Below are 21,177 nucleotides of genomic sequence, written 5' to 3' on the forward strand. Positions count from 1 at the left end.
ATAAAAGCCCCATGGAATGTGGGGACCAGCTGCGATGGGCACACTCTTGGGTACCCCGCGCACCCGCGCAGCCCCAAGCTTCCAGTCCTGGAAATAACCCTAACAAGTGGGTGCCAGCGCCCTGATTTTATCCTGATTTCAGCAGCACCGGGTGGGACCCCGGGGCAGCCCCGATCCTGTCCTTCCTGTTGCAGACTGGACCCTCCTGCCTCGGCCTCCTCCTCCAGCCTCCGCCGGCTGCCCAGGTGACAGCGGTGTCCCGGGCTCTGGGCGGGCAGGGGTTAAGGCCGGTGGCTCCCACGTGAGGTAACACACCTTGCGACACAGACAGCACACGCCCTCCGCCTGCGCCCGCCCGGGCCATTTCCCAGCCCTGCTGCGAGAGGGACCTGTGCCTGTGGCCACCACCACGGAGGACAAACTGGGCCACCGGGGGAGCCGGCCGGGGCCGGAGCTGCAGGTGGGGCCCCTCCGGCCGCCCAGGGGAGGCGGGGACCCCGGTCTGGGCTCCTGTCGCCTGCCTGGAGTTCGTGCACCCCGTGCACCCCGCTAGGCAGGTGAGTCTGGGCACAGCTTCCCTCCCGGGGACCCCGAGGCCCCGCTGCTCCCCCGGGAAGCCCGAAGTGTCCCCTGGGGGGCAGGGACTCCGAGCAGCTGGCAGTGGCCCAGCCGTCGGCCCCAAAGGGTCATTGTTGGCACAGGTGGCTCCCCCCCGTGTCCCCTGGGCCTTCCTTGGGGCCCCCCAAGTTTCTAGGGGTGTCGCAGTCCTAGAGGAGCCCCAGGAGCCTGACGAGAGGTTTGCTTTATCTTCAAGAGCCGAGAAAGTGGGGGGCCGGCACCCAGGGATGGTGAAGGACCCAGCTCGGCCAGGCCGGGCGGCGGTGACAGGCGGTTTTTCTGGGTCACCTGCTTCCAAACAAAGTTGACAAAGGCTGCTTCCCGGAGAGGCCAGTGTCCGATTGCGCTCGGCCGGCCGCTTTGTTCCACCCGAGAGGCCCGGGAGCCGCCTGTCAGCCCAGCCCGGAGGCCGAGGCGGGAGGCTCTCTGCAGTCCCGGCCAGCCTGGGCTGCACGGAGAGCCCCGTCCCAGGAAACGGGTGCACAGCCAGGGCAGCGGCAGGGTCGCGTCCTGCCCCGGGCACGGGGAGCGGGGCTGGCACTGAGGTCACCCCAGGGCGTTGTGGCCCCGGGGCGCAGACAACTGGGCAGGCAGATTTGGGGCCACTTTCCCATCTGGGTTTCCGGCTCTGTGTGACCTGGACTCGCGTCACTGTGTCACTGAACCAGGAACAATAAAACGGTAGATGCCAGGCCGGGTGGGTGTGGCACAGCCAGGCGCCCGCCCGAATCAGAACTCAGAGCGCAGGATCGGGTCCCACCGGGCTCAGAGGGGGCGCAGCCACTGCCCGGGGCTGCACAGGGCCACGCCGGCCGGGAGCGGCGTCCGGAGCGGCAGGCAGGGCCGGCCAGCACGGTGGCTGCGCGGGGGAAAGTCCACCCGCCACCGGCCACCACTTCCGGCCTCCTCCCGGGCCTGGCCGGGCACCAGGGGGCCGGGTCGCTGGGGCAGAGCTGGACTCTCGGGGCCCAGGTGGACGGGGGGATGGAGCCGTCACACCCAGTACTTGGGAGGCTGAGGCAGGAGGGTCTCCAGTTCTCAGCCTGGGCCACTTCATGGCTCGGTGAGACCTGGCTCAGAATCAAATATACACAGGCCGGGGTGCAGCTCAGCGCCAAGGCCGGGGTTCCCCCAAGGTCCCCTCCTCTCCCTCCAAAAGGCAGAATTAGACCCAGCTACAAAGGAGGTCAGAACTGAGAAGCCCCAAGTAGGGGTCGTGGGGAGGTCCTGGGGTCCCTGGTGGGCTGGGCGGGGTGGGGGTCCTGAGTCACCTCAGCTCCCACTCTGGACCGAGAGGGCTTTTTGGGGGCAGCACCTGGGCAGGGTGCTGGGCGCTGGCTTCAGGCCGGTCCCCCGCTCAGTGCCCAGCGCCCCCTATGTGCCACCCCAACACCCCCAGTCCCGAGTCTCCTCCCCAATGCCCACTTGGCTCTGGGACTGTGCTCTGGCTGGGTTTTCCCATCAGGCCTCTACACCGGTCCCGACTGCTCCCCAAAACTTCCTGGGGGTCCCCAAATCAGTCACCCCATCTATTCGTTGGCGAAGCCTCACAGAGAGACACCTTGGAGCACCTGGCCGGTCCAGGTCTGAGGACAGCCTGGGCAGGGGGGAGCTGACTCTATCGGCTTGTGTCAGGGTCGGTTTCTGAGTTGGGTTTTTTCTTTCTTTCTTTTTTTGTTGGCCCCAGGGCCTTTGCACTGAGCTGTTTTCTTTTTTCTTTCTTTTTTTTTTTTTTTTGTCTTTTTCCTTTTTATCGGTACCGGGGATCGAACTCACGACTGCCTGCTTGCAAGGCAGGCGCTTATGCCGCTGAGCTAAATCCCCAGCCCGCTGTTTTATTTTTTCAATGTTTCCATTTTGAGAGAGACTCTCTCTGAGACATTGTGGGGCCCAGGCGGGACTTGCACCCCAGGTGTTCCTGCCTCAGCCTCCCACGCCCAGCTTGATTTCCTCGCTTTGACCAATAACCCACAGGGGTAAAGGATGGGGGACCCCGGGGCGGTTTCTGGGGCCCCTGGGTCTCCCACGCCCTCTGGGCCGCGAGCTCCCGGTGCCAGTCCCTGGGCTTCTCCGCGCCTCCTCCGGGCTCTGGCCTGCCCCGCCCTCCCGGGCCCGACGCCCTTCACAGCCTGCCCTCCCCGCAGCGGCCACCAGAGGGCGCCCTGAGCACCAGGCCGGTCCTCCCGCTGGGCCCTCGTGGCGGCCACCTCCCTGGACCAGAGCCTAAATCCTCCAGCAGCCCGCGGGGCCCTGCACGGCCCGCCCTTCCCCTCCGCCTTTCCTCCCTCTGCTCCAGCCACCGGGCTTCTCACTGCGCCTGCATCCCGATGGGCTCTGAGCTGCCCCAGGGCCTTTGCATAGCCGTGCTGCTGCTCACAGCGGCCTGCTTCAGCCTCCTCTCTCGCCTGTCACCCCGGCCCCCCCTAATAATATCCGTCCCCTGTGCCACCCGCTAAGAGTATCAGCCCCCTGGCCCTGCACCCTCTCCCACCGCTAGGGGCTCCCAGGAACCTAGTTTGTGCTTTTTTCCAGAAGAGGGCTGAGACAGGGCCTCACTCTGCCAGAGTTGGCTTTAACTGGTAGTGATCCTCCTGCCTCAGCCTCCCGAGTGCCTGCCGGAATCCCAGGCGTGCGTCTGTCCCCACACATTCCACAGCCCGGCCCGGCATGCAGTGGTGCCCAATAAATAGCACAGGGCCGGCTCCCGGCCATGCCCTGCTCCGGTCAGACCTGTTTGGTCACTGACCTGACACCAGCCTGCTCCCTGCAAGCAAATCCGCCTCCTGCCAAACCCCCACCCAGTCCCTGGACCCCAGGCCTGGTCTCCTCAGGGCCACTAAGAAGGGGCCACTCTCTCACCCCGCACCACCGCGCTGTCCCCAGCTCCTGGACGCTGGCCCTGCGGCTCCTGCGCTCCGACCTCTGGACTGGGCCTCCGCAGGTGTCTCACACTTTGTTGATCGAATTCTTGATTGTGTGGCTGATTGTCACATAACTGAGCTTGGTTGATCATAGTGGCAGGTACAGGGTGGATTTTTATTGTGAGCTGGAGGACCGGAGTGGTGGGGAAGTGGACACCATTACCGCCAGGCCTGTCATCCCAGCACCGGGGAGGCTGAGGCAGGAGGATCGCTGCACGTTGGAGGCCAGCCTGACCTGCATGGCGAGACCCTGTCTAAAAAAGATGGAAAAAATTATACATATGCTCTCGGCTATGCGGTGAGGGCTTTCCAAGCATCTGGCATAATCACTCAGTTAAGCCTTGGAGGCAGGGACAATTAGTATTGCCATTTGCAGGTGGGGAAACTGAGGCACAGAACCTGTCTGTGGTCACACAGCAGGCTCAGGATAGCAGATGAGAGCAAGCACTTATTCCAGGCCCCTTTTATTCTTCCCAAGGATTCTGGGATGTAGGAGACTTTGTGTTCCCCAATTCTAGATGCACAAAGGGGCGGCTGAGAGGGTAAGAACCTTCCCTGAGGACACACAGCAAGAGCAAAGAGTGGGTGAGAGCTTGCTTCTGATGGGTCCTCAGAGGGATTCGGGGCAAAAGTGTTTTGCTCCAGGGGGCCTTTGGGGGGGGGTCCCACAGGTTTTATTATACAGAATTACCTGCTCAGTTATGTGACAAACTCTTCACCAATCTTCAACACCCCAGCTGTGATGCCCCTCTCTCCCAAGAACACCCACTCCAGGACTTGCCTGTCTGCCCGCACTTTCTCATAATCTGTGCCTTTTCTCCCTACCCAGAGCTGACTAATGGGGCTGGGGGTTATGTCTAAATTTGACCCTCTACCGTAGGCTACATGGGGCTCAGCTGGAATTAGGCTTATTGATTTCTTCACTCATTTCTTGGGGGCGGGCAAGGTCTTGCTATGTGGGCTGGCCTTGAACTCACCATACAGCCCAGGCTGGCCTCCAACTCCCGGAGATCCTCCTGCCTCAGCCTCCCCCATGCTGCAGAGACAGGAGCTCTCCGCTGCACTCCTGTCTCTTAACCTTGTTTTGGGGTGCAGCCCGCAGCCGCGGGGCCCACTCGGGCGACGGCTGCCCTGCCTCCCCGCAGGTGGAAGTCCGACCGAGGACTCCAGAGGGCGAGGCTGGGCTGGTGGAAGGAGGCTTGATCTTTGTCCCCAGGAGCCTACAAAAATGTCCTCCGGCCCTGCCCGCCGTGCCCTTCCGGCCGAGGAATGGCGGGGTGTGGACACCGAGTGCAGAACTCTGAGTACGAAGTTCCTGCGGCCCCGGCCTCCAGGGCCTCAGTTTCCCCTTTGGGAAATGGAGCTGTAAACTTCCCAGAAACGGGCCGGCCTGCTGGAGATGGGGAGACCCGAGCAGGGGCAGCCATTCCTGGGCCTCAACACTCTCCTTTTCCGAGAGCGCCCCTCAAAATGGGCCCGTTTCCTGGATGGAAAACCCAGCAAGCCTCCCGCTCCGTTCCGAGCGCGGCTGTGGTCCAGGCCTGGTTTTCCCCGCAGCCCAGCAGGGACCGCTCTGTACCGCCTGTCGCGGGCGCAGGCTCGGCGGTTTGGAAAACCCGGCCTGGATTACACGTCCCGGACTGGAGGCCACGATGGAGGCCGCGGGGCTGAGGCCGCTTCCCGGAGGCGTGCCGCTCCGGGGCGGGGCGGACCAGCGACCTGGAGGAGGAAGAGGGGCAGGTGCAGCCGGGAGCGGCAGAGCGGGCCGCAGGCTGCCAAAGCGGGGATCCCAGCCCGCCGCGACCCCCACCCCTGCCCCGGGTGCGGCCCAGTTGGCTGTTTCTAGGCCCCCCGCGGGCCAGGGGCCGCCGGAGAGCCCCCGGGGTGGACCATGGCGGTGAGATTCCAGGCGAGTAACTCTTGGCGGGCAGGACGGGGAGGAGGCGGGGAGCGGGGTTGGCAGTCGAACCCAGGAGCTGAGAACATCTTGTACCTATAAAACAGATGGATAAACTGAGGCCCAGAGAGGCACGAGGCGGCCAGCCCGGGGTCCCCTGGGGGCTTGTCCGCCCCCACTCTGCCTCCTTTACTGTGTAGATCTGGGGTCCAACACTGTTTTTTTTGTACCAGTGGTGCTGGGCATCTTAGGGGCAGCACCGCACCCTCTCTGCCCCTAGTCTGAGGAATGGGCTCGCGTCATGTTAGAGCAGGACGGTTTATGGGTGACTGCACGGTGACTGTCGGGGGGGCGGCTGGAGCCCCAATTTTGCACAAGAGCAAAGGAGCCTGGGCAGCGTGGCATGGGGCAAAGACATTCTTTGCATGGGACCCCAGAAGGGGAAACTGAGGCAGGCGCTTAGCCCAGGGCCCCCAGCCCCGCCGCGAGGCTTAGCACTTTGGCTTCCTGTAGCCCAGAGTGGGAGGGGCCTGATCCCCTGCAGCAGAAATCTGTCCCCCCAGCCTCCCGCGGGGACATTGTCCTTGAATAGGCAGGGCGGGGAGGGGGCGGGAGCCGCGTGCCAGGCTGGCTGACTCGGCCGCCCAGCCCTCCCTCGGGGCGGCTCCTCCAGGTGTTTGTGTCGGGCAGATGGCAGGAGGCGGGCACAAGTCTCCCCCAAGCTCACCTTGGCCAGGGTGGGGCTCCAGAGACACCTGCCCAGTCCTCCTCCTCCATCCCGGGCACTGAGCTACAGCTGCCCCCGTGCCCATCCTGGGAGGCCCCAGACTGAGGAGTACATGGAGGGGGCCGGGCGGGAGCCAGAGCTGGATTCGGACTCTAGAACCGAAGGGAAGGCTGCAGCGTGTGTAAGAGTGGAGGGCTGGATTGCTGGAGAAAGACAGTAGCCCCTGGGCTTTGAAGGATGAATAGGAGTTTGCCAGGGTCTGGAATGGCATGATGGGTGGCCAGAGGGCCAGGGCCTGGGTGACAGGGGACAGCTCCCAGAATCCCAAGGAGGGCGTCCCTGGTGACACAGGGGACAGCCAGCCAGGGCCAGCGGTTTGTGGTTTGCGGGAAACTCAGCCAGCCAGCTGGGTTAATCCCTGGGACACCAGGGAGCCTGGAGGGCTTTGCACAAAGCCCCTGGTATCCAGGGAGATAAGTCACACAGGCAGGGCCACGCCTGGGCCACCTGCCTCCCTCCTCCCCCAGGTCCCCTGGCCCCCTGGGGACATTGCTTAAGGTGAAGCCAGGAAATCAAAATTCCTTGTGCACGCATGCCCTGAATCAGGGAAAATAAAACACAAAGCGTGGAACAGATCCTTTCTGGAAGCCAAGCATGGCGGCCCGTCATCCCAGCACTTTGGGGGGGCTGAGGCAGGAGGATCACACAAGTTCAAGCCCGGGCTGGGACCTTGTCTCAAAACAAAAATAAAAAGGTGGGGGGCAGAGCGACAGGCAACGAACCCCAGGTCTGCCCTCCCTTGGTGAGCGTGAGTCTCTGTGCTTCTCTCTCCATCCGGAATATGGGGGTGGGAGATTGCACCCCTCCAGTTAATTGAGATGCTATGGGCACCAGGGAAACCTTTGCTCACCCATTGTGTTGGCAAATACTGACAGGGTCCCTGCTGGATCCAGGGACTGGCTTTGGAGGAGGCAGACAATGATCTCTGCCCTCTCAGGTCCAGACAGTATCTTGGGGTCACGTTTTGTGGGGGAACACAGAGTAGAAATAGCAGATGGTGGCCAGGGGTGACCTTGTCTGGGAAGTGCAGTGTAGACAGATGCCAGTAAAAGTTGGGGCAGAGAGGTTCAGGTGGTGGGCACAGCCGTGCAAAGGCCCTGGGGCAGCATGGAACTTGGCAGAGTGTAGGAGCATTGAGGAGCCCCTGTAGCTGGATCAGAGGAAGCAGGGAGGAATGGAGGGGACAGATGGGCTGTGCAGGGCCCTGTGGGCTGGGGGAGGACTTGGGCTTTGGTCCCAGGAAGGTGGGAGACCCAGAGGGCCCAGCGGGGAGGAGGGAGGGCACAGCGCCCTCTGGTGTCTGCTCTGGGGAGAACGGGCTGTGGGATGAGGGCCAGGCCTGATGCCCCTGCCCTGTCCCCTCCAGCAGGTGGCAGACATGGAGGAGGTGACCATCTGGGAGCAGCACACGGCCACCCTCTCCAAGGTGAGCAGGCCCTGCCCGGGTGCCAGAGGTGCCCTTGTCCCTGTGCCCCCGCCGGGACGCTGACGCCCACACCCTGTCACCCAGGACCCGCGTCGAGGCTTCGGCATCGCCATCTCCGGAGGCCGGGATGCGTCCAGCGGCTCCGTGGTGGTGTCCGACGTGATCCCGGGAGGTCCAGCGGAGGGCCGGCTGCGGTGAGCACCGGGTCACCCCGGGCGAGGCAAGGCGAGGGCGTGGCGGGCCCAGCGCCTGGCCCCTGCAGGCCACATCTGCCCTGGGTGCTGCCCCCCGCCCTCCTGTCCCCAGCTGCTTCTTGGTCTGTGGTGGCCCCTGTGGCCCTGGGGCTCGTGGTGGCTGAGATTGCTGGAAATTTTGTGGCTAAAATGGCTCTGGGACCTGAGGGGTTGACGGGTGAAAAAGACTCCACTGAGCCCAGGAAGAGGAACAGGGGCAAGCGAGGGGCAGACAGACGGACCTGGGGAGAAAGCCCACACGGGTGCCGCACGCCTGCCATCCCGGCACTCGGAGGCTGAGGCAGGAGGATCTCGGCCAGCCTGGGCTCCACGGCAGGTTTGAGTCCGGCCTGAACCGCATGTGTCATAATTAACCAGCAGAGGCCACCGGGCTCGGGGAGAGGCAACGTGGCAGAGAGCGTGTTGAGACCGTCTGCCCGGGACAAAGGGACTCGAGTCCCTTTCATGGGGACAGGGAGAAGGCAGGGGTCGTAGACGGGAAGATCTGACTTTAGAGTTCCCTGGCCACCTGGCATCGCAGTGGGCAGAGCTGGCCAAAGTGTCCAGTGTATATTTTCAGGTGTCTCCAGGTCCAGCAAGGTCCCTCGTCCTTTCTTATCTTCTTTCCTGTGTTTGTGGATGGCAGCCTGGGTGCTGTGCTGAGTTCCCCAGTGCTGAACTGAGTTCCCCTGCAGAGAGGAGCATTCTGCCCACAGGCAGGCTGGGGGCTGGGAGGGTGAGGTCAGGCGGGGGAAAAACCAAGTTAAAAAATGAGAAAAGAGCAAAAAGGCCCGACTGTCACTTCACTGTCCGTCGTCCATGCTGGATTTCCCAGCTGGCCCCATTTCACGGATGCAGTAACTGAGGCCTAAAGGGCCGGGGGACCTTGGCAGGTTAGAGCTGGGCGTTGTGGGTCAAGACGTGCCGGGGACCGTGGGGACCCAGTGAGGCCCCCGCCTGAGCCCGCTCACCCCTCCCTCAGGATGGGGGACCACATGGTCATGGTAAATGGGGTCTCTGTGGAGAATATGACCTCGGCCTTCGCCGTTCAGCTCCTGAAGACCTGCACCCGGATGGCCAATATCGTGAGTGGGTAGGGGAGGCCACCCCGCTGGGCACCACGCCATGAGCCAGGAGCGGTGGCCCAGGCCCAACGCGGCACCGTGGGAGGCTGAGGCAGGAGCGTCCCAAGGCCCAGCCCAGCCTGGGCAACTTACCAAGAGGCTGCCCGGAAATAAAAATACCGAGGGGAGGGGGCGTCGCTCAGTGCAAAGGGCCTGGGGTCACCCAGAGTCACCCCCTACCCTGGCTGAACCCTCCTGTCTGCCCCCCAGACGGTAAAGCGGCCCCGGAAGGTCCAGCTGCCGGCCACCAAGCCGGCCGCCCCCGGCCCGGGCCACCAGGACTCGGACAAGGAGGACGCTCAGCGGTGGCGGCAGGAGGAGGCGGATCAGGGCGGGGGCTACGACGGGGACTCGTCCAGCGGCTCCGGCCGCTCCTGGGGCCAGCGCTCCCGCAGGCCAAGGGCAGCACGCCGGACCCGGGCCGGCAGCCAGGGCCGCAGGAGCCCGGGCAGCGGATCTGAGGCCGACGGGCTGGCCCTGGTGTCGGGGTACAAGCGGCTGCCCCGGCAGGACGTGGCCATGAAACCCGTGAAGTCCGTGCTGGTGAAGCGGAGGAACAGTGAAGGTGCGGGCGCCAGGGGCCAGCACGGCCAGCACGGCCAGCACGGGCAGCACGGGCAGCACGGCCAGCACGGCCAGCAAGGCCAGCACGGCCAGCACGGCCAGCAAGGCCAGCACGGCCAGCACGGCCAGCACGGGCAGCACGGCCAGCACGGCCAGCAAGGCCAGCACGGCCAGCACGGCCAGCACGGCCAGCACGGCCCGCAGCCCGCTCACACGTGGCTGCGCTTGGCCCCAGGCCCTGCGCCTCCTGGTCCCCTGTGGCTCCATCACTCGAGACACGGGAAGAGATGCAGATAGCTGGGGTCATCATGGCTACTCGGGAGGCTGAGGCAGGAGGATTGCAAGTTCCAGCCCGACCCGGGCAACTTAGTGAGACTTTGTCTCAAATTTAAGGAAAACATGTTTAAAAAGAAGACCTGGGCAGAAAAGAAAAAATGAGCCAGGGTTGGGGGCGCAGGCCTGTGACGCCTGCACTAGGAGGAGGCTGAGGCAGGAGGGTCACCACAGGTTTCCAGACCAGCCTGGGCTACATACGGAGACCCTGACTCACAAACGTGCAAAGGGCTGAGTGTAGCTCAGTGCTCTCTGGGGTCAGTCCCCGGTACTGGGGGGAAGCCATGGTGCTGTCATCGGCTGATGGGGTGAGGGCCTCCTGCCTCAGTTTCCCCCCTCCCCCTACAGAGTTCGGGGTCAAGCTGGGCAGTCAGATCTACATCAAGCACATCACGGACTCTGGCCTGGCCGCCCGGCACCGTGGGCTGCAGGAAGGGGACCTCATCCTCCAGGTGACCCTGGCTTCCCACCCTGTGGGCAGAAGGCTGAGGCTGGGTTGGGCAGTGCCACTGAGGCCCCCAGAGCCAGGCCTTGGTCACTTGGGAGATAGTTAGGCATAGATCTGCCCTTTCTCCAGCTCTTATGAATCCATTGCAAAATGTCAGTTTCTGGGAACCCCTTGGGATTGGCTGTTTCTAGTACCCCCCAAGCTTTGCTGTGCTCCAGAGTCCTGTGTCCAGCTGACTACATTGTTGCTTTCTGGGTCCACCCTAGGGGCATGGGGCTCAAAGGCTTGGAAGAACTGCCTTGCCTCAAGTCTAGTCTCCCTTGGAAGTCTGTTTCAGGGACTCCCAGCATTTGGCTTCCACAGCACTGCCAAGATGATTGTTTCCAGTGTCTCCTTGGATTTCTCTGTTTCTAGTGACCCTGAGAAACTTGCTAATGGCTTAGGACAGACTAGAAACTGACAATTTTGTGGGGGCACTAGAAACTCACAATCCCTGGGGTGATAGAAAGCAGATACCTTCAAGGGAAAATGTTATCAATGGCGTGAGGTAGCCTTTCTAGAAACTGTGGGTTATATTTGTTTCTGGGTGCCATCTCCATCCTCAACATGAATCCACTTCTAACACGGGGAGTGTCTGTTTCTGGTCACCCCTGCAGATTGTCTGTTTCTAGCCCACCCACTGAGGTATCTGTTTCTAGTGTCCCCATCACTCACTCCTACCCGGTCCCTTCTAGATCAACGGGGTGTCCAGCCAGAACCTGTCGCTGAGCGACACCCGGCGCCTGATACAGAAGTCGGAAGGGAAGCTGACCCTGCTGGTGCTGAGGGACCGGGGCCAGTTCCTGGTCAACATCCCCCCGGCCGTCAGCGACAGTGACAGTGACAACTCTCTCCTGGAGGGTGAGGGGCGGGCGGGGGCAGAGCACAGGGGGCCGGGCCTCGATGTCCCATCCGGGTGACGGGCTGACCTGTCCCCTCCCCAGACATCTCGGACCTCAACTCGGAGATGTCACAGGCGCCTCCATCCCATGTGCCCCCACCACCCCGGCACCGGCAGCGGAGCCCCGCGGAGGCCAGCGAGCCCGACTCCCCTGGGTGCGTACGCGGTGGCCGCTGGCGCTCGGACCAGGACGGCCACAGACCAGGGCTTCAGGGCCAAGGTCATGGCTCCCCGCTGGGCACTCGGCCCCGCTGCCCCTGTCCCTCACGTGGGGTGCACCGAGCACGCAGCCTCTGGGCCCCCGTTCCTCTTTTTCTGCAGTACTAGGGATTGAAGCCAGTACTAATTTGGTAAGTTGTTAGATTGCACAGGCTGAGCTTAATACCTGAGATATTCCTGCCTCGGCCTGCACAGCAGCTGGGACCCCAGGTCCTGCCTCTGCGCCTGACTAATTAGAGGGTTTTTTCTTTTGTGAGGCGAGCTGTTGTCATGTAGCCTGGACAGGGGATCCTCCTGCCTCGGCCTCCCGGTGCTGAGATGACAGGCGTGCGACACCCCACCTGGCTGAAGTGCTTTTTAAAATCGGATCTAACTTTGCCTCTCCTCGAATCTGTTCCCCACCAGGGAGAGCCCCGAGCCCAGACGGGAAAGGTCCTCGGGTTCCGGAGCCCTCTCAGGAGCCGGTGAGCACAGGCCGGGCCGGGTGTGAGCGCCTGAGGGCCGCCCTGCTTCTCTGGTCGGCCACTGCGGCTCAGCCTGGCAGGGTGGGGCCACGGCCTAGGGAGCAGAGGGCGGCTGGGTGCCGCTCGGAGGCCGAGGCAGGCAGATCGCTGGGATTCTAAGGCCGGCCTGGGCTACACATTGAGTCTTCTGTTTCTCTCTTGGAGACCGGGTCTCGCTGTGCAGCCAGGCTGGCTTTGAGCTCACTGTAGCCAGGCTGGTCTGGAATTCACAGCGATCCTCCTGCCTCGGCCTCCGAGGGCTGGGATGACGGGAGGGCTGGGATGACAGGCGAGCGCCAACATTGAGATTGTGTTGCAAAAAAAGAAAAACAAAACACCTGTGAACAGAAGCGGGCGGCGAGGTGTGGGGGGCCTGGGGGGGGGCAGGACGCCGGGCAGAGGCGCAGAGTGCAGGGGACCGCCCTGTCTTTCAGATTCCCCGCGGGGGAGCAGCGGCCGCGTCCACAGGGTCCCCAGCCGCCAGAGCCTGGAGGCCCGCGGGTGCGTCCCAGCCCGGCCCTCACCCCAGCCCGGCCCTCACCCCAGCCCAGCCCGGCCCTCACCCCAGCCCGGCCCCAGCCCGGCCCCCCAGCGCCCCGCTCTCCGGGTGGAGCCTGAGCCTGTCCTCCGCCCGCAGCTACAGCCCCGACACGCGCCTGGTCCGCTTCACCAAGGGCGCCACCATCGGGCTGCGGCTGGCCGGGGGCAATGACGTGGGCATCTTCGTGTCTGGCGTGCAGCCCGGCAGCCCGGCCGAGGGGCAGGGCATCCAGGAGGGGGACCAGATCCTGCAGGTGACACAGGGTGGGGGCGCAGCTGGGTTTGCTTTTGAGACTCTCCTGCCTCAGCCTCCCCCGGTGCTGGGATGACAGCTGTGCGCCACTGCGCCCTGCTCGGTCACCCAGATCCCGACATCGGCACTGGGGTCCCCGCTCTGGGCCAAGATGAGGCCTCTGTGTCTCAGGGACACCCAGAGCCGTCCTCAGTGTCGGGCCCCTCACGCACCGCTCCCCGGCAGGTGAACGACACCCCCTTCCGCAGCCTCACTCGGGAGGAGGCCGTGCAGTTCCTGCTGGCGCTGCCGCCCGGGGAGGACGTGGAGCTGCTGACCCAGCACAAGCAGGACAGTGAGTCACCGCCGGCCACCAGCACCAGGGGCTGCCCAGGCTGCTGGGGGGGACCCTGCCATGCTGGGGAGAGGAGGGAGGATGGAGGAGGAGGGAGAGGAAGAGATGGAGGATGAGGAGAAGGAGGAGGAGGAGATGGAGGAGGAGGAGATGGAGGAGGAGGAGATGGAGGAGGAGGAGATGCAGGAGGAGGAGATGGAGGAGGAGATGGAGGAGGAGGGGGGGGGGAGCTGGGGGAGGGAAGGTGGCACCCGCAGCCTCACCCCCGCCGCAGTCTTCAGGAAGCTGGTGCAGTCCCGCGTGGGCGACTCCTTCTACATCCGCACGCACTTCGAGCTGGAGCCGAGCCCGCCCTCCGGCCTGGGCTTCACCCGCGGGGACGTCTTCCACGTGGTGGACACGCTGTACCCGGGCGCTGGGCACGGCCTGGCCCGGGGCAGCCTCTGGCTGGCGGCTCGCATGGACCGAGACCTCCGGGAGCAGGAGCGGGGCGTCATCCCGAACCAGACCAGGTGTGCCCGGCCTCAGTTTCCCTGTGGGATCCGTGCTGGATCTGGGTGAGCGCCACCAGGGCGAGCCGGGCTCAGCGGCCACAGTGGCGGGTTGTTTTGTTTGCTTCGTTTTGTTTTGTTGGTGGGCACTGGGCGGACCCCAGGCCTTGGCGTGAGCGCCCTGCCAGCTCCCTCTGAGTCTGCAGGTTGCCAGGCCGGGCGCCAACTCGCAGTCCTCCTGCCTCAGCCTCCTGAGTGCTGGGATGACAGGCTGGTGCCACCAGGTTGCTGGTTGCTTGTGACCCTGAGACAGGGCCTCGCTGTTGGAGCCCAGGCTGGCTTCCAAGTCACAGTGCTGCTCCTGCCTCAGCCTCCAGAGAGCTCATGGTCGCCCTCCCTGTGCCTCGCCCCCAGGGCCGAGCAGCTGGCCAGTCTGGAGGCGGCACAGCGGGCCGCGGGCCTGGGTCCCGGGTCGTCCTCTGGCTCCAGTGCCCGGGCCGAGTTCTGGCGCCTGCGTGGCCTTCGCCGTGGGGCCAAGAAAACGAGCCATCGTAGCCGGGAGGATCTGTCGGCGCTGACCAAGCAGGGCCACTACCCGCCCTACGAGCGTGTGGTCCTCAGAGAAGGTGAGGCTGGGGCTCGAGCCCTGACCCGTCCCCTCTGCTGCCGGAGATCCCTGTCCGCGGTACCCCAGGGTACGGGGAGACAGGAAGGGGATTCGTTGCTTAAAAACCACTGCGGGCCGGGTGTGGTGGCACCGCCTGCTATGCCAGCACTCAGGAGGCTGAGGCAGGAGCGTGGCAAGTTCCAGCCCAGCCTGGACAACTTACTGAGACCCTGGCTCAAAAAAACAGACAAAAAAGGGAAACCCTGTATTTCATTCCCAGCAACACAAAAGAAAAATAAAGTTTCACTAGTAATCCTTATATGATGACATATTGAAATTATACTTTGAAGATCAGGCGGGGGATATATAGCTCAGTGGCACAGCACCTGCCTGGCAAGCGTGAGGTCCTGAGTTCGAGTCTCAGTACAAACAGTCTATACTTTGGATGTAGGGCGCTAGATTTTAGTGCCCAAGGTTTTGAGGGAGCAGGGATACATAGAATTGAACTCAGCTTGAAGAGTCTGCCCGGGCCGGGGTGGGAAGGCCAGGAGATCAGCTCTTGGGCTCCGGGGAGAGGGACTGAGCGCAGGCCCAGCAGGCATCAGCAGAAAGCTGAGGACCCGGGGTGGCGGGGAGGTGGCGGGACGGCTGGGAGTGACCCCCACGGAAGCCCTGCGGTGCCCTCTTCAGCCGTGACCCCAACATCCGGAGAGAAATCTTCAAAATAGGGGGCCCAGCCCTGCATCGCCGCCCCCAGCACGGCCAGTACAGCCGTGATATATTCAGGGATTTTCCTGCTTGGCGTGGGTAACGGCGGGGCCTTCCTGCCGAGCTACCGCCCTGACCTCTTATTTTTTACTTTGAGACAAAATAAAGTTGACCAAGCTGGGCTCAAACTGATGATCCTCATGCCTCAGCCTCTCAGAATGCAAGGCGCGCCCCATAACAGCTAGTTCCCCTTTAAGGACAAAGCCAGCTGTGCGTGCTTCAGCTCTGCCTATATGCCATTGGCCAGAGCAGAGTCACGTGGGCAATCCTAGCTGCAAGGGAGCCTGGGAAATGTAGTCTTTTCCACGGGGCAGCCACGCACCTGGCTATACATGTTATATACCAGAAGTACACAGGTAGCCGTTCAAAACCCTCACCATCTGTGCCACATAATGGATCCTGACTCTTGTCATGCTGCCCCCAGCCAGCTTCAAGCGCCCGGTGGTGATCCTGGGGCCTGTGGCAGACATCGCTATGCAAAAGTTGACCGCGGAGATGCCTGAGCAGTTTGAGATCGCAGGTAAGAAACCAGGTGTGAGGCCATGGACTGCGGGATGGCATTAGCCGGGGCAGGTGGCGTGCCCAGAGGGGGTGAAGGACCCACGGCTATGGGAGCACTGCTGCTAGCACAGGGCTCAGAAATCTGCAGGCCCACTCTCTGTGTTCCTGGTGCTAGGAGTGACCCAGGGCCTGGCGTGTGCTGGGTGAGCACTGGCCACTGAGCTGAACCTCTGGTCCTTTTTATTCCTGTTTAAAAATTTGAGGTGGGAAGCTGTGCTGGTGGCTTATGCCTGTAATCCAGCACTTAGGAGGCTGAGGCAGAAGGATCGCTGTGAGTTCGAGAGCAGCCTGGGCTACAAAGTGAGCTGAAGGCCAGCCTGACCTGCACGGCTAGACCGTCTCAAAAATACAAAAAGAAAAAAAATTGAGACAGGATCTTGCTGAGTTGCCCAAGCTGGTCGCAAACTTGCCTGCCTCAGCCTCCTGGAGTGCTGGGCTTCAAGTAAGATTGAACCCCCGGGCAGTGGGGTGTTTGGGGGCAGGAGGCCCTCCCTTCTTGCGTCCTCCGGCCCTGTGGACTCAGCAACATCCGGGAGCGGTTTTGTAAACCAAATCTGACAGATGGTTTCCGGGAAAGAGAAGAGAGCTGGAGGCAGCTCTTGGGAGGAGACCGGAAGTGGTCCAGAGGGCAGCGAAGGTGGCACCTCTTTAGTCGTACAAGTCCATGCCACCTGAGATGCCATCCCCCACCAGGTGGAGTAAAACAAAAATCAGAAGATAGTGGCAGCTGGAACCTGTGCCTGGCCAGTAGGGGGCACTGTGCTGCCTTCTTGGGCAACAGATCAGTCATTCATGCAGGAATCAAGCATTGAATTTAGGAGGCTGAGGCAGAGGACTCCGAGCTCAAGCCCAGCCTGGGCAACCTAGTGAGACTCAGTTTTTGTTTTTAAGACTAGAGGTGTAGCCCAGTGGTAAAGCACTGGGTCTATTCCCCGTATCCATTGTCGGGGAGGGAAGAAATCAAACATTACCTGGGCATACTGGCACATGCCTGTAATCCCAGCACTCAGGAGGCTGAGGCAGGAAGATGGCCACAAGTTCGAGCCCAGTCACTCAAATAGATATATGCACACCCATGTTCAGAGCTGCACAGTTCACAAAGGCAGAAGTGGGAAACCCCATGCATTCACCCATAGAGGCGTGGATACACACAGCAGGGTTTGTGTGTATGTCAGAATATTACTCAGCCGGGAAAAAGGAAGGGATTCCTATTACTGCTACAGTGTGGGTGGACCGTGAGGCTGTGCTGCTCGGGGAAGGACACGCACTGCAGGGTCCCACTCTCAGGTCAGCCCAGGGTCATCAGATCCACAGAGATAGGAAGGGTGGTGGTGCCAGGGGCCGGGGGCATCTCATGAAGCTACAGTCACCTCACCTTTCCACAGAAAGCGTATCTCGGGTCGACAGCCCGTCCAAGATCATCAAACTGGACACGGTGCGGGTGATTGCAGAGAAGGTGAGTGCCTCCCAGGTGACGTCCTGTGTCACAGATAGGGAAACCGAGGCCTGGCTATCCGGCCACGTGGACCTCCAGCGAGGGGGTGAGCGTGGGGTTCACTCTGACCCGGGTTTCTTCCTCCCTCTGCTCTTGCCCCACTGCACAGGACAAACACGCGCTCCTGGACGTGACCCCGTCGGCCATCGAGCGCCTCAACTACGTGCAGTATTACCCCATCGTGGCCTTCTGCGCCCCCGAGAGCCGCCAGGCCCTCAAGGCCCTGCGCGAGTGGCTGGCGCCCGCCTCCCGCCGCAGCAGCCGCCGCCTCTACGCGCAGGCGCAGAAGCTGCAGAAGCACAGCGGCCACCTCTTCACGGGTGGGGGTGCCGGGGTCCCCGAGGAGGGGGCGGGGGGTGCCGGGGTGCCCGGGCCAGGCTGACGCCCGCTCTTGCTCTCGCAGCCACCATCCCCCTGCGCGGGACCAGCGACTCCTGGTACCAGGAGCTCAAGGCCGTGATCCGGGAGCAGCAGACGCGGCCCATCTGGACGGCGGAGGACCAGGTTCGGGGCGGGGCGCAGCGGGGGTCGGGGTGGCCGAGGCGGGGCGCAGCGGGGGTCGGGGTGGCCGAGGCGGGGCGCAGCGGGGGTCGGGGTGGCGAGGCGGGGCGCAGCGGGGCTCGGGGTGGCGAGGCGGGCGCAGCGGGGGTCGGGGTGGCGAGGCGGGGCGCAGCGGGGGTCGGGGTGGCAAGGCGGGCGCAGCGGGGCTCGGGGTGGCGAAGCGGGGTGCAGCGGGGGTCGGGGTGGCGAGGCGGGCGCAGCGGGGGTCGGGGTGGCGAAGCGGGGTGCAGCGGGGGTCGGGGTGGCGAGGCGGGGCGCAGCGGGGCTCGGGGTGGCGAGGCGGGCGCAGCGGGGGTCGGGGTGGCGAGGCGGGGAGCAGCGGGGGTCGGGGTGGCCGAGGCGGGGCGCAGCGGGGCTCGGGGTGGCGAGGCGGGCGCAGCGGGGGTCGGGGTGGCGAGGCGGGGCGCAGCGGGGCTCGGGGTGGCGAAGCGGGGCGCAGCGGGGGTCGGGGTGGCGAGGCGGGGCGCAGGGGGGTTCGGGGTGGCCGAGGCGGGGCGCAGCGGGGCTTGGGGTGGCGAGGCGGGCGCAGCGGGGGTCGGGGTGGCCGAGGCGGGGCGCAGCGGGGGTCGGGGTGGCGAGGCGGGGCGCAGGGGTGTTCGGGGTGGCGAGGCGGGCGCAGCGGGGGTCGGGGTGGCCGAGGCGGGGCGCAGCGGGGCTCGGGGTGGCGAGGCGGGCGCAGCGGGGGTCGGGGTGGCCGAGGCGGGGCGCAGCTGGGGTCGGGGTGGCGAGGCGGGCGCAGCGGGGGTCGGGGTGGCGAGGCGGGGCGCAGCGGGGGTCGGGGTGGCGAAGCGGGGTGCAGCGGGGGTCGGGGTGGCGAGGCGGGCGCAGCGGGGGTCGGGGTGGCGAGGCGGGCGCAGCGGGGGTCGGGGTGGCCGAGGCGGGGTGCAGCGGGGGTCGGGGTGGCGGGGCGGGGCGCAGCGGGGGTCGGGGTGGCGAGGCGGGCGCAGCTGGGGTCGGGGGGGCGGGGCGGGGCGCAGCGGGGGTCGGGGGGGCGGGGCGGGGCGCAGCGGGGGTCGGGGTGGCCGAGGCGGGGCGCAGCGGGGCTCGGGGTGGCGAAGCGGGGTGCAGCGGGGGTCGGGGTGGCGGGGCGGGCGCAGCGGGGGTCGGGGTGGCGGGGCGGGGCGCAGCGGGGGTCGGGGTGGCGAGGCGGGCGCAGCGGGCTCCAGCCGGAGCCGAGACGGCTGGCCGCGTGGCTGGTGACCGGGGCTGCAGGGGCGGCCATCGCCCAGCCGGCCGCAGCAGCGCTGTCCCGGCCCGCACGCAGCTGGACGGCCCCCCCGAGGACAGCCTGGACCTGCCCGGCCGCGGCCTGGCCGACAGCGCTGCAGACCTCAGCTGCGACAGCCGCGCCAACAGCGACTACGAGGAGACGGACGGCGAGGGCGGCGTCTACACGGACGGCGAGGGCTACACGGACGGCGAGGGCGGGCTCCACACGGACGCGGACGAGGAGCCCTCGGGGCCGGCCCTGGCGCGGTCCTCGGAGCCGGTGCACGTGGAGGAGCCTCCGAGCCCGAGGGATGATGGGAGAATCCCGGCTCAGCGCGGCATCCCGGTGAGCAGCGCTTGGCTGGGCCCCGCCAGGGTCTTGGAGGGGGAACACCCGCTGGGAGGCCGCGGCCTGTGGGGCCAATGATGAGGTTAAAGCTAGCAGAGCTCCCCTCAGTAGCCGGGCGTGGTGGCCCATGCCTGTCACCCCAGCACTCGGGAGGCTGAGGCAGGAGGGTCCCTGCGACTTCAAAGCCAGCCTGGGTTACATAGCGAGTTCAACACCAGCCTCAACTACATAGTGAGACCCTCTCTCAAACAAAAACAAAAACAAAACCCCTCAGTAACCATGGTGACAGCTTCCAACCCGTGGGTACCACAGATGTCCACGACCACTATTGGCAGTGGACCCTGCCCCAGTGCCCCCCCCCCAGCAGACTTTATGCATTAAAGGGGCCAAGGCCTCCAAGCTGCCCAGGTGGGGCTTGAATTTGTGATCCTCCTGCCTCAGCCTCTCAGAGTGCTGGCATGATAGGTGTGCCCCGCCAAACCACCCAGGGTTTTGTAGACTTTAAAGCATCTGGGCCGGGAAGCTGACGCCATGTGAATGTGATTTGGACAGCGGGACGCTGTGTGCGTTAGAGGTGTCGGAAGGCTGTTCATGTTCCGTGTGGATGTTCTTTCCACATTCTGCAGCCACAGTTGGTCGAATCCACACATGCAGAAGCGGGGGACGCAAGGGCAGAGCCCTGTGACCTTTGTGCCAGTTTCTTCTTCTGGCACAAAGAACAAAATCTTAGTATCATGGCATTGTAAAAATTCAAGTCCTGAGCCCGAGTCTCTGTCAACTGCAGTTGGAGTTCAAATGCTTATTCCAGGATTTATCCGTCTAAGTGGAGTTGCCCCTGGGGATCCAAGGATGCCCCGTCCCCTGACCTTCTCCTGGTAAATAGTCTAGCACTCTGGGAGGCTGAGACAGGAGGATCACAAATTCGACCCCAACCCAGGCAACTTAGCAAGATCCCATTATAAGATAAAAAGTAAAAAGGGTTGTTGCTCAGGGCGAGGGCCCTGGGTTCAACTCCCAGTACTGGAAGAAAGGAACAACACTATGATGTCTTTGATTAGAATGTGCTCAGTAAGGTTTTGCAGTGCCCAACCTGCTCCACTGTGCATGGTGGCTCACTCTGGAGACAGACAGTTCCCAGCACTTTGCATATGTGAACACATTTACAAATTGGAGCCCTCAAGAGCCTTCTGGGGAAACCTAGATCTAACAGGCTCACCTAAGATCTCCTTCCCTCTCCCCGCCTCAACTTTCACTTAAAATTGTGAACAACATGGGAAGGTGGGGAGGGGTTGAGTCCAGACTTACTGTCCCCTGGGGGCTGACACAAACCTTTCCCCCTCTCCCTCCAGGTGGACAGGCGGCACCCCGAGGGCCAGCAGCGCCAAGACAGCATGCGGTAAGGGCCTCTGTGCTCAAGAGCCGGTCCTTAGCCCTTCCCGTAGGTTCAGACATTGGAGCTAAGAAAGCAGTCTAGGACCAACCTGTGGTTTCTGCTTCTGTTTGTAACCTAGTGGCCATGATAGAGAGCGACAGAGCCACTCCAAGCTCCTGAATTCAGGGCCAAAAGAATAGAGGTCCTCTTCCTGGGAGGAATAAAGGCTGCCTGCAGGGGCACTGGGGCTGGGGTTTTATAGGATGCACAGGAGTTTGTTCTCAGGGCCCTACCTACAACTGGCCAATCTCACTCACTTTCTCGTAGTAGTCAGTCCCAGTTAAATCATATCTTCCCCAGCTGAAGCCTCTATTCTTCCTTCTCAACCTCCAGGACTTATGAACGGGAAGCCTTGAGGAGAAAGTTTACCAGAGCCCGAGATATGGAGTCCTCAGATGAAGAAGGCTATGACTGGGGTCCGGCCACTGACCTGTGACCTCACCTGCGTTGCCAGTCTGCAGGCCCTCCCTCTGCCTTTCCGGACCCAAGACTCTTTCACTCCTGCCATATTCCTGGTCTTTAATAAATACTATTTTCACAGCGCTGGCTTCCAGGAAGAGCTGG

General features: G+C 63.5%; 1 protein-coding gene across 4 annotated transcripts; it reads left to right on the plus strand.

Annotated features, from left to right (window-relative positions):
- Positions 1-410: 410 nt before the first annotated feature.
- On the plus strand, positions 411-21,153 carry Tjp3 (tight junction protein 3). Of its 4 annotated transcripts, none has more exons than XM_063228896.1 (21): positions 411-557; positions 7,593-7,649; positions 7,734-7,843; positions 8,865-8,967; positions 9,217-9,571; positions 10,252-10,355; positions 11,086-11,251; positions 11,335-11,446; positions 11,916-11,974; positions 12,448-12,514; positions 12,651-12,807; positions 13,032-13,140; positions 13,415-13,652; positions 14,046-14,257; positions 15,431-15,526; positions 16,953-17,023; positions 17,172-17,382; positions 17,466-17,566; positions 18,888-19,178; positions 20,531-20,577; positions 20,947-21,153. In XM_063228896.1, exons 2-21 carry the CDS (start codon positions 7,602-7,604, stop codon positions 21,047-21,049), a joined length of 2,760 nt encoding a protein of 919 aa, XP_063084966.1. In that variant the 5' UTR covers positions 411-557; positions 7,593-7,601; the 3' UTR covers positions 21,050-21,153. The 4 variants fall into 4 exon arrangements, with proteins under 4 accessions (XP_063084966.1, XP_063084968.1, XP_063084967.1 ...); XM_063228898.1 differs by having other exon boundaries at positions 422-557; positions 7,590-7,649; XM_063228895.1 differs by lacking the exon at positions 411-557 and adding an exon at positions 5,292-5,448.
- The last annotated feature ends 24 nt before the right edge of the window (positions 21,154-21,177 follow it).

This window comes from Cavia porcellus, unplaced genomic scaffold, assembly GCF_034190915.1.
Source record: "Cavia porcellus strain 051 isolate PalLab524CR breed Dunkin Hartley unplaced genomic scaffold, mCavPor4.1 scaffold_17, whole genome shotgun sequence".
In the NCBI taxonomy this organism is placed as follows: domain Eukaryota; kingdom Metazoa; phylum Chordata; class Mammalia; order Rodentia; family Caviidae; genus Cavia; species Cavia porcellus.

Bases quoted from the DNA above. Each gene is read 5' to 3' on its own strand.
- Tjp3 (XM_063228895.1), top strand. The intron at 17,024-17,171 runs GTGAGTGCCTCC...CCCACTGCACAG, and splicing joins TGCGGGTGATTGCAGAGAAG to GACAAACACGCGCTCCTGGA. The intron at 20,578-20,946 runs GTAAGGGCCTCT...CTCAACCTCCAG, and splicing joins CAGCGCCAAGACAGCATGCG to GACTTATGAACGGGAAGCCT.